At 51.2% G+C, this 16,756-nt stretch overlaps 1 protein-coding gene across 3 annotated transcripts; it reads right to left on the bottom strand.

Annotated features, from left to right (window-relative positions):
• Positions 1-91: 91 nt before the first annotated feature.
• Positions 92-15,395, bottom strand: Ephb6 (EPH receptor B6). 3 transcript variants are annotated; one of them, XM_052720346.1, is made up of 18 exons: positions 14,680-15,395; positions 7,703-7,774; positions 7,210-7,410; positions 6,871-6,935; positions 5,847-6,618; positions 5,043-5,198; positions 4,368-4,718; positions 4,036-4,160; positions 3,687-3,849; positions 3,211-3,325; positions 2,923-2,975; positions 2,630-2,749; positions 2,278-2,528; positions 1,880-2,053; positions 1,231-1,380; positions 801-994; positions 523-678; positions 92-405 (listed from the first exon to the last, which is right to left on the bottom strand). In XM_052720346.1, exons 3-18 carry the CDS (start codon positions 7,307-7,309, stop codon positions 297-299), a joined length of 3,054 nt encoding a protein of 1,017 aa, XP_052576306.1. In that variant the 5' UTR covers positions 7,310-7,410; positions 7,703-7,774; positions 14,680-15,395; the 3' UTR covers positions 92-296. The 3 variants fall into 3 exon arrangements, with proteins under 3 accessions (XP_052576306.1, XP_052576308.1, XP_052576309.1); XM_052720348.1 differs by lacking the exon at positions 7,703-7,774; XM_052720349.1 differs by lacking the exon at positions 523-678 and having other exon boundaries at positions 14,680-15,394.
• Between the last annotated feature and the right edge of the window lie 1,361 nt (positions 15,396-16,756).

Raw genomic sequence — 16,756 nt, 5'->3', positions numbered from 1 at the left:
ACTTAACCACCGGCCCACCCTGTCATGCAGCTCTGCCCCTCCCCAAGGCCTCCCTAGCCCTTCCTTGCAGACTGAGGCGTGGACACACCTAAACTTGTAAATTCCCTTCTTTCCCTTTAATATGGGGGAGGCTGTTGGAAGGGCAGGATTTGGGGATGCAGTGTCCAGTGGGCTGGGTTTAATGCGGCAGGCATGGAGGCCAGAAGAAAGCCTGGCTCAGTCTCACATGTACTTCCTCCACCCTATGTCCAGGACTGGGTTGGGGCTTCAGCGGCTCACAGATTCCTGACCAGGCTTTACACCTCCACTGAGCCTGGCCGCCTCAGGTGCTGCTGGAGGAGCTGGATGTTGTGCAGTAGTTTCTTCTGGTGGCCAGCCAGGGTGATGCCCAGACCTGGCAGGTCTCTGTTGGGGAAGGAGTGGATCAAACTTGGGCTTGGGTCAGGTCCTTCAATATCCCAGAGGTACCCCCTTGCCTGAAGCTCAGAGTGTCTTCCCTCCCATCTCATCAGCCCCGCTTACTCTAGGCTGAGCTGAGCCACATCACTGAAGGTGGAAAGGCCGAACTTGGAGAAGTTGTCCTTGTAACACTCTAGTCCAATGGCTGAGAGCCAGGCCTGGGGAGAGTCCAGGCAAGGAAAGGCCAAGGCCACAGGGTTCAGGAGAGCCTGGGAAGGCCTAAGGTGGGGAGGGGCAAGCAAAACAGGTTTCCTCTTCATCTTACTCTCTCTGCTCCATTTTCCTTTTGGTTTACATTTACCCTCCCTGGCTTTCCCAGGCTCCAGCCCCAAGCTTCAGACCTGTCCCCGGAGCCCCCTTCAGCCTGTAGGGTGTCTGGCTTTCGGATCATCTTGTCAAATGCAGCCACAAGCTGGTCAAAGTGAGGCCGGCGGGCACGGTCCTTCTGCCAAGTGTCTAACATCAGCAGATGTAGTCCAGTGGGGCACCCTGGAGGTGGAGGCAGGCGGAACTCTTGCTCTATTGCATTTAGTACCTGCAGGTCAAGAGGAGCATGTGACGAGAAGCTATTTCCAGTAGGGGTGTTAGAAAAGCCGGGGTGGGGGCGGGCTGAATTCAGGTGCAGCCGAGATGGGAAGGGAACCTTAAAATTTGCAATGTTCTAGCTACAAGAAATTCGAACAGGAACGGCTCAGAAAAGGATGGGTTTAGGATATAAGACCACAGGTGGGATCACAGTGGAAAATCAGCGGACATCTAGGTCAAGCTCACCTCCTGCTCACTCATGTCCCAGTAGGGCCGTTCTCCGTAGCTCATCACTTCCCACATAAGTATTCCAAAGCTCCAGACATCGCTGGATGTTGTGTACTTCCCATGTGTAATGACCTCTGGGGCTGCCCAGCGAAGCAAGGAGCTCGAACCCTGACGGGGGAGAGCCAGAGGTAAAATAGTAATAACCATAGTAAGAATCACATTCACTGGGCAACTTAGATGCTTAGATATCTCTGGAGTCTCACATCCAGCATCTCGTTCTATCCCCTTGACCATTCTGAGGAGTAGCTATAAGACGTGGGATCGAAGCTTCAAGACTATGAAGCTGCACAAGGTCATGGGGCTTGAGAGTGGAGCATTCGGGATTTTAATACCACTGTGCTGACTCTTCAGCCTATGTGACCTCTGTACTGATGGCTAGTAGGAGCTGGTCCTAGTTTCACAGTTCTCTTGTTTTCCTGTGTCCCCCTTTCCCCTTGGTTCCTTAAGTCCCTCAACTGCTCTAAGCCCAGGCTTCCCTCCCCTCAGCATACGATGGAGTTTCTAAAGTCCCAGGCACCATGATATCCCACTAGCTGTACCCACCCCATGTCCTAGCTTTCCTTCCAGCATGCTCAAGAGCAGTGACCCTCCAAGGCCCTGAACTCACCTGAGGACTGTGGCCAAGTCGGGCCACCTTGCACACCAGGTGGCTGTTCACCAGCACACTTCGGGCAGAGAGTGCTCGATGCACAAAGGCAAAGCTGGACAGGTACTGCATGGCAGCAGCCACACCCCGCTGCATGGCCACCAGCTGCAGGCTACTGAACTGACCCTCCCGCTGCTGAAGAGCAGAGGGTAGAGGTCATCAACAGGGTAGACACACTGCAAAACATACATCAGCGCAAGGGGGCACTTGGGAGCAAACTTGGGAATCAAAACGGCCTGGGAATGAAGGAGGGTGGGATGGCAAGGAGCAAAGGCACAAGGCTCTGCCTTCTGGAAAATGTGGGAGTTCCAGGCTTTCCTCAACCCAAGACCCGCCTCCTTCACCAGAGCAGAACTGACCCTAAGGAAGCTGTCCAGGGGACCGAGCTCCATGAGTTCCGTCAGCACCATGACAGGCCGGCTCTTGGTGACTACACCTTCCAGCCGTAGGATATTGGGGTGCTGGAACTGGCCCAGCAGTGCTGCTCGGCCTAGAAAGGTCATCTTCAGGCTCTCAGCACCTCCTGCCCACAGGGCCTGGATAGCCACAGCCTGTTCCCCCCGCCTTCCCCTGGGTTGTAATCGGCCCCGACGCACTTCTCCAAAGGAACCTGGAAGAATAGATACCGGTATGGATAGAAGTCATGAAGTGTTCAGCTGTGCTTAGAAGGCATCACCAGGCCCTCCCAGGCATCCCTTGCCCCTCAAATACCTGCCCCAATGACTTCCTCAATCTTGATATATGTAGGATCAACTTCCCGAGCAAGCTCTCTGATAGCCTGGCAGGGGTCCTCATATGTGGAAGGGTCAATGTAATACTTCACTCCAAGCCCTGAAGAGTATAGTGTATTATGAGGGTGTGCTGTAAGCATGAACACCCAAATACCCAAGACAGGACACACCCTTCTACTTCTGGAAGATGGTGAGGAAGAGCCCCTTCCTCACCAGGCATGTGCCTCGAGCCAAGCCTGCAACCCCAGTCACAATCCCTCTCCCTGTCCCTACCTGGGCTGCTGTACTGCTGCAGCTGTTCTGTGTAGCCAGTCCCACGCCGTTTCCTGAGAGGCAAACCAATGGCCTATAATGGCACCTGTTTCTCTCGGCTTGTGTCTGCCCCAATCACCCTGGCCCAGCAGACAACTTGGCAGCCCATGGGTCTGAGGACTGAGGGGACTCTACCAGGACCCTCCTTCCCACCTTAGCAATGAATATGTGAAATGCTGCAGGGGTTCCTGGGGTGGTCAGGACTTGAGTGGTACTGGGGCAGGTGGGTAGGAGTGGCAGGGGCCTCACCGCTGGAAGATGACAGCCAGTACAGTGATGGCTGCCAGTAGAAGGAAGGCCAAGGCCCCCAGGATGGACCCAATCACCAAGGACAGCTTCTCTGGAAGCTGGGAGGGCAGCTCACCTGAGGGATCAGTGGCAGAGTCACAGGGAGGAGCCAGGCTTTCTTTGTGTCTACATGCCTCCGACGCCCCTGGACATCCACAGCACCTCATGCACACGCCTCACAGGTACACTCATCCACTTGAACATACTTCCAATCCTCCATAGTCAAGAACTGCCCACACAGGTCCACACTACATGCATTCATACCTGCAAACTCACTCATATGAACTCACTACCTCCCACTTTACCCACACAGCCTCTAAAGTCAGGGGTCACCCACAGCTTCCTCCTTTCCCAGAGACTGGTCTGGAGGATGATAGGTCAAGATTTGTGACTTAGACAGTCTTGGGACCCAAATGCCCATTTAGACTTCCTCTCACCTTGAGGCAGGGTCTGGAAATAGACTTTGCCCCCATAGGGGCCATGGCCGGCTGCAGTCCGTGCCCGCACCTGGAAGCCATAGATGTGGCCAGGGCTCAACCGTGTCACAGTGGCAGTGTTAGTCTCACTGGTCATGGTGAAGGAGTGGGATTCGTCTTCTGCCTAGGGACAACGATCACTCACTCACTTTGTTCCTGCTTTGATCCCCCATCTTCCTCTGTGATACACCTGGTGCCGTGGGCTCTTGACATCTCTCGCCCCACTCTATAGCAATGCCCTTTTAGGGTTGGGGTTGTGGTGGCTGAGAGCTCTCATGAGCTCTGCCGAAGCGCCCGACTCCCTGCCCACCTGGTCATAGTATCGCAGCTGGTAGTCGAGGATGTTCCCATTTGTTTGCTCAGGCTGTGGCCAGGACACTGTGATGCTGTTGGCTGCCCGGCTCACCTGGTGCATCACAGGAACTGCAGAAGGGACTGAAGCGCAGAGTGGAGAGTTATTTTTCGGGGGGGTAGGGGGCGGGGCGGGGGACGACTGGAGTCTCTGGGAGCAGCAGCACCCAAGGGTGGAGAGGATAGACTTGAGAACGCGATGTCTAATGCAGGCTGGCTGGAAAGCAGGTATGGGGAAGAGGGGATCTGAGGAGCTGAAGCAGGCTGTCTTTAAGAAGGAAAAGGGCTCACCTTCATGGCTGGTGCTGACATTGATGGCTGCTGCCTGGGGAGGGTCGGGGCTCAGCTCAGACACCCCATTGACAGCCTGCACTTCCAAGATGTATGGCACATGTGCTCGAAGCCCCCCAACTAACACTCGGCTCTCTGTCAGGCCCCTCTGGCGGGGGTCGAAATGCACCTCATCCCTGCAGCGGCGACAGGTCCCCCCACTGCTGGGCTCCCGGTGGCCTCCACACTCTTTGCACACAACATTGAAGAGCAGGTCCCCTCTTCCGCCTAGCTCGTGAGGCAAGCGCCAGTGCAGCATGAGGGCTGAGCCTTGCACCTCAAACCAAAGCTCCCTGGGAGCAGACGGAGGGCCTGGAAGCGGTGTAGTGGGGTGGGGATGGTTGTGAGGTAAAGGTGATTAGGGGAGGAAGGAGGCCAGCGGGTGTGGCCAAGAGGGCAGAAAGTAGAGGCAGAAAGGAGGGTGGGGAAAGAGGGAAGTGTAGGTCATGAGGAGAGGAGACAAAAACAAAAACAAAAACAAAAAACAAACAAACAAAACAATAACAACAAAAAAACCGAAAATGCAAAGTCATTCCAAGTGAACTCCAAAGCCCTCTCATCACCATGGTTAAATTAGGTCCCCCACATCCTCACCCATTCCCGGATTTACTGTGTTGAGCTGGGCTCAGGACTCACCAGTGCATGGAGCCTCTGGGGGGTCGGAACTGGCCCTGTAGAAGCCCTGGAGACAAGGGCATACCGGGGCTGCAGGGTCAGGGGAGTGGCTACGAGCCGGACATGCTGAGCAGGGGACATTCCCAGCCATGGCCTTATAGGACCCTTCGGGGCAGGCTAAGCAGGCAAAGGAGAGAAGGCGGTGTCATGTTTACTTTATCCACCCACCCTGAGTTTCAAGTCATCTGTACAAAGTGTCCTCTGCTCCCCAGAGCTGGTTCTTGGTCCTGAGACCCATTCTCCACCTGCTCTTCCCTGGTGCACAGATCTATTCAGTCAGGGGACAGAAATCATTCCCCTTATGAATAGTTCGGTGTGCTGGGAGCTGGGGCAGTGCAAGCCCAGAAGTAGGTGTTCCTGGCGAGGACACAGAAACTCCCTGTAATCAGTCTTTTTAGCCTATCCACTATTACTGCCTACTTGCCTTTCAGCTACGGGCTCTGCAATGAACCCTCCCCAGTCAGGTGGCTTATGAGCACAGAGGAGCCCACACAGGGTAACCCAAAGAACGGAGGAACTTTTGCTCTGTGTCCCTTCTTGGGCCCATGGCCTTAGGGTACAAAACATCGGAATATGGAAAACCATAGCCATTTCTAGACATTACAGATGAGTTCAATGAGCAAGTCTGTATACTTCAGAAAGTAAAATTGGGAAAAATAGGTTCTTTCCTGAGGTAGCTTCTTTGAGGTATTTTGTGGACAAAGCCAAATTTGGAGTGTCCAGGAGAGAAATCCAAGGCCAAGGGGGTGCAGGAAAGGCTCTCACCTTGGCAGAGCTTGTCTCCACGAGCAGGCTGGTGACCAGGCTGGCAGCGGCAGCCTCCCACAGCTACCATCCACCTGCCTTCCCCATTGCAGTGTAACCGTGGGGGGCTGCCCCCTGCCTGGCCTCCAACTCCATCCTCCTCTGGTTCTGAATGAGCAACACAGGTCCCCAAGGCTGCCACCAGGGAGGCGCCTCCAGCTCCACTGGCCTGCGTCTCAGGAAAGGAGGCAAAGGCCCGCAGGACAGAGGGACAGGTGTAGGAGAAGAGCTTGACTGCCACAAGGGCCAGGCAGGCCCCTGTGTCCTGGAAGGCCACATAGAAGCCGCGCTGAGTGAGAGGACCAAAGCTGCGTTCTTTGACATTTAGCTGCAGCCCCACCCGCTGACCAGTCCTGTGGGGTCCCACGGCCCATGAGGAAGAGGAGGAGGAGGAGGAGGCGGCAGGGAAGCTCTCATCTGCTGCAATTGTGTCCACTTTGGTCCAGCGTTTGAGGTGCCAGGTTGAAACGCTGTCGGGGCCGTCAGGCTCCTCAGCCTGCCGGTAGTAAAGGGTGAAGGTCTCCCGGCAGGTACCCCCACTGACACCCAGGCTGGAACATGCTCGTACAGAGAAGTGAAGGCGGATGTGTGCCCTCTGGGCCCCTCGCCGCTCCACAAAGTGTGTCTGCAGCCAATTGTCCTGTCCAGCACTTGGAGCGACCCCTGCCACGTGGCATGCTTCGAAGGTCCGAGTCAGACGGCGCTGGTCATCTAGAACACTCACCTCGTCCCACTGCAAGGGGACCAGGGAAAAGAACTGCTCAGTTTGCAAAGGGAAACAGCGGGACACTGTGGGGTTGTATCTGTTCTACTGAGATACTGCATTAATGACAAGCAAAGCAGAGAGAGGGTACACTGAAATTCTGTTCCCCACAATGGATGGGAGTCTTAGCTCAGCTTTGATCCAGGATGTCCTCCCTCAATTCCACTTTCTAGGGAACAATCTGGGCCAGAGGATGGGTTCAGAATGAAGAGTGGCACTCACCCCACCTGGTGGGTAGGTGAGCCAGCCAATCTCAGAGGTCTCTCCTGTGGTATCCAGCAGTACTTCTGTTCAGACATAATGGGGCACATTGTGTAAAGCCTCCAGCTGGCAAAGCTACTCCCACTCCATTCCATGGAAAACCAAATACTATCCCTCCCGGATCCATTTAATTTGCCAGCAGGAGCTTAGTATCCATGAGGATCCGAAGTCTAAAATACTTGATACAAGTTCTGTTCACCCTCCTTACACGCTTCCTTAACATCATCACTCTTTATCTCCACCCCCTCCCACTCGACTCCACTGGCTGGGTGGGACTCTTCCGCTTCCTCTCCTTCCTACCTTCCAGAGCCAGAACCGAGGGCCCCAGAACCAGGACCCACAGACTGCACACCATGCCCGCCACTCTGCTCCCTGACCCAGCAGTGTCCTCAGTAGCCATGAGGTATCTTCAGAACCCCCACCATTGCCTCGGCTGCCACCCTGCTCTGAGGCGGGGCTGCAGCTTTCGCAAGACTCGGGGTCTGCAGCCAAGTTTGCTTCCTAGGGAGAATATGGGATAAAAAAAAAAAAAAGAAACAGAGAGGAGAAGTCATATTGATACATTGTATAGGTGCCCAGACTTCATATAGTGCCTGCTCTACAGCCCTCAAACTGTCCCTGAACCAACCATGGGCAGAAGTCAGGAAGCACTGACTCATCTGAGTCTGCTAGGCACATTCCACTTTGCTGGAGAGACACCTGTCAAACCCCTCACCTCTACTCTTTATGTGACCATGTCTCAAGGCCCCAATTCTTCGAGAGGATGCACAGCAGAGTGCTCGCCTAGTCTTACCCTTTTGGTCTGGAAGGACTTATTCCAGTTTGTTCTCTTCATTTACTCTGCACCTTTCCTCCAGCAGCCAACCTGTATGGTAGTTGAAAGTCTCTGGTCACTAACAGCAGGCGGATAAGAAGCAGTCCATCCGAATGGACACGCGGGTTCTCACGAGGCCCCAGCAATCCTGCCCTGAATACTCTCTGTTGTTTCACGGGGACAGTGAAGCAAAAGGGACAAAGAAAGATGGCTGTGGGGTATGAAGGGAGGGGAGGTGGATGAACAGATGCAAAAAGAACGCAGGCATAAGGACTCTGGAAGATAAATGAGGCTGTGTTAGGAGAGGACAGAGCTATGTGGGTCTGGCACTCATTCTGAACAAAGGTTCTCTTCCCCACGGGGCATGTTTTCCCTCGTGGCTTACAGAAAACTAAGCATACACCGTAAACCTACAAAAGGATGCTTATTTGCTCATAATTGGAGGAAGGCAGGTTGAAACAACAGCGACATGCTATTTGTTACAGAAGGGATGTGTGTGCCTTTACCATGACTGCATATGTTACAATCCTATTCCCCAGCGGGATGGTTTTAAGAGCTGGAGCCTTCGGGAGGTAATTCTGCACGGAGGATTTATAGGAATGGATTAGTATTCTCAGAAGAGCCCCCCCACACACACAAAGGACTCTCTAGCCTTCTCTCCACGTTGCGAAGTGGCAATGAATGGAGGGCAGTCTGAAACAAAGAAGGTGGTCCTCACCACAGTCCAGCCACGCTGGTACCCTGATCTCTGAACATCCTCTGAATGGTGAGGAATACACTTCTGTTGTTTATTAACTGTCATTGCCCAACGGATGGACCTTTACGGTTGTAGGCTGAAATGAATAAAATACCACTTTAACCTGTGAGACTGACAACACAAAGTCAGACAAGACATGGTAAGGGTCTCTTCTCTATATTGTGCTGGTGAATTCATATTGTATATGGCATGTGGGAAATAACTGGCAATATCTGTCTGGTAACTTGACATCTAGAAGTCCTTCGGGTATCACGAACTTGCATGTACTTGTTTAAACCAGGGTATTAATGAGATTGGGGGTGGGTCGATGCTGGGGACTGAATCCAGCTCTATCTACCAAGCCTTGTCCTTAGCCACTGTGAGTTGTTCGTAAGGGAAAAGACTGTAAAGTGGCTAAACATCAGTAGAAGGATGGTTGAGAAATTATGGCCCATCCTAAGCAACAAACACGAGCTGTTTATGTAATAGTATGGAAATGATGTCCAGGTGAAAGCAGTATGTGCAGAACAGTCTAGAGTAAGCTCCCACTTGTTAACTTGAGGAGAATAGATATTGGGCTGGGTATTTAGCTCAGTGGTAGAGCATTTGCCTAGCATATGTGAGGCTCTGGGTTCAATCACGGCACCAGAAATAAAAAACAAATAAATACATATCCATGTAGAAAAATATTATGGAATGATACATAAAATTTGGGAAGAAAGGAAACGAAAGAAACAGGGGAGATAATTTCATTGTCTTCTTCTTAATTTTTATAGTAAAATAGTCTTTCATAAGTATTGATGATCTTTTGAACTTAATGATGACTCAAGATTTATTTTTAAAGCTGTAGTTAATACCTGTTTAGTAAAATGAATCAAGATAGTGCTTATGCCCTCTGAGTGATATCTAGGCTCTACCTAATATCCACCCGCTACAGGAAGGTTCTGTAGCCATGACTAGGTACAGTTCTATGCCAAACAGCCTGCCAAGACATGGCTGCTTCCTGGACAATGGCGAAGACCAGTTCCACTACTGGTGGTACTCTTGTCTTCCTCAGTAACCTGGTCTCCAAAGTTCAGGTGGCACATGAACAAGAATAGCGGGATTCATTCGTTTCCGGTGAGGAGAAAAAGGAAAGGCACGTTGCTCACAATACTGAGAGAAATTAGAGGGAAGCAAGCAAGCAAAACAAACAGCAAAGCCCAAAGCCAACTGGAAGGGCGGCCTCACCCTGGGTGCATGTGGCCTGGTGATCCAATGATAGCAAAGGACACATTTCCAGTGAAGCTGGAGTTAGACCGAAACTGTACTTGACTGTGGTCAACAGGAAGGCTATTATTTAATTCCTGCTCATCTGAGATTCTTTTCCGGCAAAGGTGTTATGTGTGTGATAAGAAAAAGCTTTTAGTGCCATCCCATGAAGCCATCCTAGAGGGACACCTTTTGTACACACCTGAGGGCTGAGTAGTAATCAAGTAGCCAGTGAATTCTTCCCCTCATTACCAATGGTGCCCTGTGTGTGTGACATAGACAACTCACGGGCCTATAGAGAGAGGCAATCATTAAACAGTTCCACGTAGGAAGAAAGTTTGTAAGAAGCACAGATTCTCTGAGAACACTGTTCTAAGTGTTTTAGACACTCTCTCATGGATCAAGTAAATGCTCTAGAGAAGAACTTCAGAGCTTATGTAGCTGTCTTAATTTTTGTAATGCTGGCTCCAGCATCAATATCTGTTTCGTGAATACCATGAAGTAATACACATTGGAGGTGTAATCCCCCAAATCTCAGGGCTTGTCAAAAGAACCCAGGTTCTATCCACAGCCACAGTGTTTGGGTACATTTTTATCAAGGTCAGATGATGCCAGAGGCAGGCTTTTAAACAGTGAAGGCTACTTTACTATATATATGCCTAGAAGATACTCCTCAAAATTGTCTCTTTCAGGCAGAACATGAGTGGGTTCTGATTCTATACAGTGAAGAAACAGTGAAGACTGAGACTTTTTACACTCACAACTGGACAATTATGGAGAAGGAATAATTAATATTTTGTTAACAGTGTTAATAGAACTTTTTGTTTGGAAGAGAAAAGCGAGACAGAAAAAAAATAACAGAAAGCATCAGTTGTGCAATATGGAACATTCTAGAAGATGAAGAATGATAAAATAATTGCTTGGATAAGGTATACTAGTGTAGCGCCTTAGCATGCATCTTGATGACAACCTGAAGCTGGCCTATCTCCAGATGATCCAGAAAACAGCAAGAGCGATGATGAAATATATTAAAGCCATTCCACTCCTGTCATCGAGAATAAAATGCAAACACCAAATGGAGACTGTTATTTGAGTACTTGCTTTTTTGTCTTTTTTCTTTTTATTTGACTATGAGCAAAGACATTCACTTTTTAAAAAATGTTTGACGATCTTAAAGTATTCAGCAGTATATTTTGATGCTGGAAGTGAATCTTCAGATTCAGACCCAGAATACTGATGATTAAAAACAAATGTATTGGGGGGTGAGGGGAGGTGGGGGGTGGGGGAAATGTTGCTGAGTCAGAGTAGGAAGTTAGATCAGTTCTTGCTAATCCAAACAACCAAGTCTCCTATTTATACATAAAAAGATTCACAGTGTCTCTCCATCACCAGAATGAAAACAAAGCATGGGGAAACCTTGAGGTAGGGAGTAATAGCTGTCAACTATGTCATACCATTGCAGATTCTTCTGAAGCAAGTTCCAAAGGTAGAAAAACAAGAGACAAGACAGGAGTGCTCCTCATGTCTGGAATACTAAGGAGGCAGGGCTTAACACTCGACTTTCAAAGGTTGCTTTGCAGCTTGAAGCCACCACGTCCCTCTCATTTGGTACAGGAGGGCATCTTGGGCACAGCCAGCATCCTGTAGCCAAAGCCTCCGTTAGTCCCTCTCTCCCAGCCTGTCTGAGATCCCTCTTTCTGCTGCAACTCAAGAAATGAACTGGCCAGGGTTTGGAAGTCCTCAGGCTTCAGCAAGGACAAGACACTGATCTCAATCAAGAAAACATTCATATTTCAGATGTATGTGAAGTTTTAAAAATATAAAATACCTGAAGAAGCAGAAATGTGGCTCAGAAAAACATCAACAGGACAGCTTTATGTGACACAAATCACATTCTATGATTTTGCATTTTTCTATTCCTGAACCCCTTTTCGGGGTCTATCGTTTTCCTTCTTTTTGATTTTTTTGTAAAATAAAGCAAATATATCAGCTAGATCACAAGCCTAATACACTTGCTTTATTTTACAAAAAATAAGGCAGGGTCTTAGGCATCGAGGATGTATCTGCTTTTAGAAACTGGCAAAATCCAGAGATGTGTAGGGTTTCAGCTCATCAGATATAGATTGTGAATTCTGTTTTCTATGAGAACGAAAGATTGGAAAGTAAATTAAATCAGCAAATCTGTAAGAGCTTTAAAAATTAACTACGCTTAAATGACATGCTAAGTTTGATAGCTTCATGAACAAACCCAGCTTATTTGGTAGTTTATGCACCTCACTCTGAACTAAAAAATAAATAAATAAGACAAGTCAGTTTAAAGCAAGGTATGACAGAGATATAGAGACCATTAAAACTTGCTACTGTAAGAGGGTGCTAGGGATGGAGGATGCGAAGTGGGGATAATTAACTCTTACACATGCTTGAATTGTTTTGTTCTTATTATAATATGCACACCTTACTTTCATCGTTAAAACCTAAACAAAGCTAGGATGTATGAAAGGATACTTTTGAAACTGGACACATAGAGCATATGTTTACATGTTTAATTCCTCTTCCCTTCTTTACCTGTCAGTTTTCAGAACATCTAGGAACTTTCAGCTCTAAGACACAAGAGGCAAAGCTGGCAGCGAAGGAGCAGAAGGATGTCAGCCACAAAGGAAAAGTAACTTTTATTCTTGGGCGTTCTGTAAGCTTCTCTCCCAAGAAGTTCAAGTTGTTGTCATGCTTCTCTGTCACCATGCTGGGCTAAGGACTGTGTCTACCAAGGGAAAGAAGGGGGACAGAGGGCACTGGATACTTGCAACATGTCAGGAGGGCCTCCCTGGCAATAGAGGGAGGCTTGTGAGAGAGATTTTCATGAGGTATGGTCGGCTGCTATCCAGCAGGGATGGGGAGCATTCCCAGAGCCAAGGGCCAGTGGTTTTAGGTCTCCTGTGGTTGCTGAGCTGGTTTTCACACCTGTTAGCTGCAGGGTCAGCGTAGGAGGGGTCAGCACCATAGGCTGGTCCTCTGTCCTGTTCTGCAGCTGTTAAACGCCCAGGAAATTCCAATATAATCCTTGCTCAGCTTACTGCTGCCGTCTCTACCCTTTAATCTGCACCCTGGAGATCCTCTGGTGAGCTCTCTCCGTGCTCTGGCCTTGTGCCTTGAAAAGGATCCATGAGGTTGCAAGGCAGCCTCCAGGACATACAGGGAGGAGATGGCTGTCCTCTGGCTCTGGCTCTGGCTCTTCTGATGGCCAGGCTGGAGAAGCCAATTTGTGGATTGTCTAGCTGAGGACAGTTCTATGTCCCTGGAGATCTCCAGCCTCCAAGAATGTCCCCCAGAAGCATGCTCGCTCAAGCACTTGTGCCTCCCACTCCCAGTCTTTGCAGACAGGAGAGGCATTTAAGATGCAAGCAATGTCTAGGTCTAGCCAGACAGCCATTGAGAATGAAGCACTCTGGCTGTTCACTGACTGGGGTCATGATGGTGCTGGGAAAGCGTATAATGGATGGTTTGGGGGCAAATATGGGTGAGCGAGAGCAATGAATCCTGAAAGGTAATGGGAGAAAGCCCCGAGGGTCAGGAGCTGTATCAGCGGGTGACTGATGGTTGAGATGGGGTAGGCAGCAGCGAAGGGCTGGGGAGTGAGTGGCGGAGGTCTTATGAATTGCTGTCCTTGTTGTGGGCCCTGCTCCATCCTCACTGCTCTCCAGGAAGATGATTCTGCAGAAGTGCCCAGGTGAGCATGGGGTAGAGAAAGGGGAACCAAGGCTTTCAGCACCCTCAGATGCTACCACAGTCCTCCCACCTGCAGTGAGGCATGGGAGGGTGACAGGAAACCTTATGGCCAGGTTCAGGAGATGGTGAAGAGCTGGCCCAGAAGAAAATGCTGCCTTTCCCATGCTCAGCCATCCAAGCCTGTTATTGAAAGCATTCTGATAACTCCATGGACTTTACCAATCATCTGCTTGTATGATGAACGGACCAATAGACTTGAAAGGAATTTTCTATATGTCATTAGGTATGTACACTGGGGCTTTCATGGCAATCCTCCTCCAGGACAAAAAGACCCATAGCTCTCAAAAGTCCGTAGCTGCTATGAGCAAAGTTCAGTCCCTCAATGTCCTATTACTGGGTCAGCCTCCAAGGACTGTCCACAACCTTACCAGTCACTCCCACTGGTCTGGCAGTTGAGAAGCATCATCTCCCCTTTCAGAACCACCTAAGTCAAATTCCCCTGATGGGTGGAGGGCCTGGGTTAACTGATTGGGAACAGGCTGGGCAGCTCTTCTACATGGGCACTGCCAGGGACATTACAACATCAGCTATGCTGGTCCCCTGCCAGCTCCCCCAGGGATGGGAGGAGAGAGGGTGCCAGACGGCCAAGATCAGTGGGCAGGGGCAGAGGCAGGCTGGGCCAAGCACCCAGATGCATAGAGGGGGTGGAGCTGGGGCAGGAGCAGGCAGGAGACTTCGTGTGCAACTGGAGGGGGGGGGGGGAGTGCTTATGATTGGGGCTCAAAATCCAAGCCTCTAACTCCAGGATTAAGTGCGGGGGTGGGGGTGGGGGGAGGTAGTGGTGAAGATGTAGATTGGCCCCCCTGGCTCCTCCCAGCAGCAAGGAGATTGGAGAGATGCCACAGGAGTCAGAGGCATGGGCAAATCTTTTCTGAACGAGGGGAGCCTGACCTTTGCGAGGTTAGCCCTCACACAACCCCTCCCCAAGCCAGAGGCAGAGGAGGGGTCGCTGGATGATGAAAGAATTCTAACACCCAGGATAGTGGACATGAATGAAGGCTAGGGCAGGGACAGTTCCTCAGGAACCTTCTCTTGTTTTGGAGAGGTATCCTCAGTACTCCCCCAAGAGACTCCCCACCACCCCGGGTGTGCACAGGCCCAGGCTAGAGCAATCCTCTACTTTGCAAACCTTAATCCCTTAGTCTCCAGACACAGTATCCTTTGACCTCCCAAATCCCTAGCTCACCTTCCTGCCGGCCTCCAGCTCTGCAGTCTGCGCCCCTGAGGCCCCCGTGGTGGCCCTGCAGCTAGCAGATCTCTCCCAGCGTCGTGCGTGTCCTCTCAGGTCTGGGGACCTCGTTTCCCCGCGGCCCGCGTCTGCTTGTAGCTTGGAGTCTGGGATTCTGGGGAGGACCCGAGGCTGCAGGCAGGGGCTGCTCCCGAGGCGGAGCCCCGAAGAATCGTGCCGGGGCCAGTGTCACGGAGTCGCCGAGCTCTGGTCTGGGGTTCAGACGCCCGCTGCTCCCGAGTGCCGGCTAGGCGAACGCAGCGGGGCCCGCCCCCTCTCGTCCCTCCCAGCCTGGCCCGCCCCTCTCCGGCCCCTTCAGCCACCCTCTCTCTCTCCTCTTCCGGGAGCCGAGCCCGCCCTCTGGGCCTAGGACCCGAGTACGCAGCGCCCGCTCCCCAGTGGGGCGCGCAGTGGAGACGCTAGGCGCGCCCTGAGCCCGCCTGTGTGCTGGGGAGGGTCGGCCTCCTCCCACAGGTCCTGGCCGGCGGAGGAGACGTGGGTCGGAGGATGGCACGCATTAGGGTCCGGGAGGAGGCGGTCAGTGGGCGCCGCTGCGAGGCGTGCTTAAAACCCTGATGCTCGCACTCGAGCATCAGCGGAGCAAAGCGCTACTGGCTGGCGGCTGATGGCCAGGGCCGGGCACAAGCCCAAGCGCAGCGCCCCTGGCTCCTCCTTCCCTCTTCTTTAACTCTAGGAACTAAACCGGTGGGGCTCCTACTCAGGGTTGAACCGAGGTGGGCGTGAGCAGAGAAACGAGAAACGGAGGAGGTGGAAGGAGAAACAAATCTCGGGGGCACGGGAGGGCAGGACAGCCAGAGAGAGTGCGGGCGTCTGGGGAGGAAAACGTCCCCGTGCTAGCGTCAAACTTGTTGTCTCTTTCTGTGCCTGAATCTGGGTCAGCGTTGGGGCCTCGGACTAGAACCTCCCTCGCTCCCTTCACCCTCCTCATAGTCAGGGAAGCCTGGGGCGGAGTCCGCGAAGTCTGATGTCTTTGCCTGGCTCAGACATGGCTTGGACAAGTCGCTGCACCTCTGGGTGCCACCTCCTTGGCGCGCGCTCCGCAGAGAACCTCCCCACAGCGGTGAGAGGCGGTGGAAGGTATACTCGGTCGGTGCCCGGAGGCAGGGGCGGAACAGAGCGGGCTCGCTTCCAAGGAGAAACGTTTCTGCCCACCCCTAACCAGTTCTAAACTGGAGTCCAGGATTGGGGGTCTATTGTTCAGGTCCCGCGGAGCTGGGCTGCAGCCTTCTCACGAAGTGTTGCTACCACCTGCTGGTTCTTTTAGGGAGCACAGGCACCTGGTGAATTTCTCGGGCCCATTTTCTTCTCCCCTCATCACCCCGTCCCATCTTATCCCCCCCCCCCGCCCCCGTACATCTTTCATTTATTCAAAAGCATGCTTATGAAAGCACTAGCTGCGTATGGGCTCATCACAACTGGTACTTAAAGAGCATTTAGAAACCAATGAAAATTGTGAAAGAGACTATGAGCCAACATGCACAAGAAACCAAACAATGGAACTCGTTGAGGCACTGAGAGAGAAACAGGCTTTAATGAATTGGCTGAATGAGTGATAGAAGGGTGAAGACAAATAACGAGTCCCCACTTGGACAGGAGGCTGTTCGCTCATAATATCGAGGGTCAATTAATAAGCCTGCTTAAGTTTAATGACCTGCGTTTGGACCTCATTAAAACTCCAATTACACTGGTGTGTCTATAACTCTTGTTTTTTCCATTTGTTTAGAAGCTCTGTGATAAAGGGCTGTCTTTACTTGTGGTCAGCTCTTTCCAAAGCTTTCAATGACTGGGGGGATAAAAGCCCAATCCTCATATGCGTTATTAGGTAATTCTATCATGTATCTATCATCATATCCATCCAAACATCTGTGTGTTTCCTATTATCCATCTAGCATGCTTTGATGTTCTCACTCTACATATACTCTACACTCCCAGCCTCTCCTAGATGTACTAAAGATATGCCTGGAAACTTGAAAAAGTAGTAAAGTACACAATTAAAGTATGTTTAAACATATTC

Source organism: Peromyscus californicus, unplaced genomic scaffold, assembly GCF_007827085.1.
Source record: "Peromyscus californicus insignis strain IS unplaced genomic scaffold, ASM782708v3 Scaffold_6__1_contigs__length_162567912, whole genome shotgun sequence".
Lineage (NCBI taxonomy): Eukaryota > Metazoa > Chordata > Mammalia > Rodentia > Cricetidae > Peromyscus > Peromyscus californicus.
This window is presented reverse-complemented; position numbering and strand designations above follow the sequence as displayed.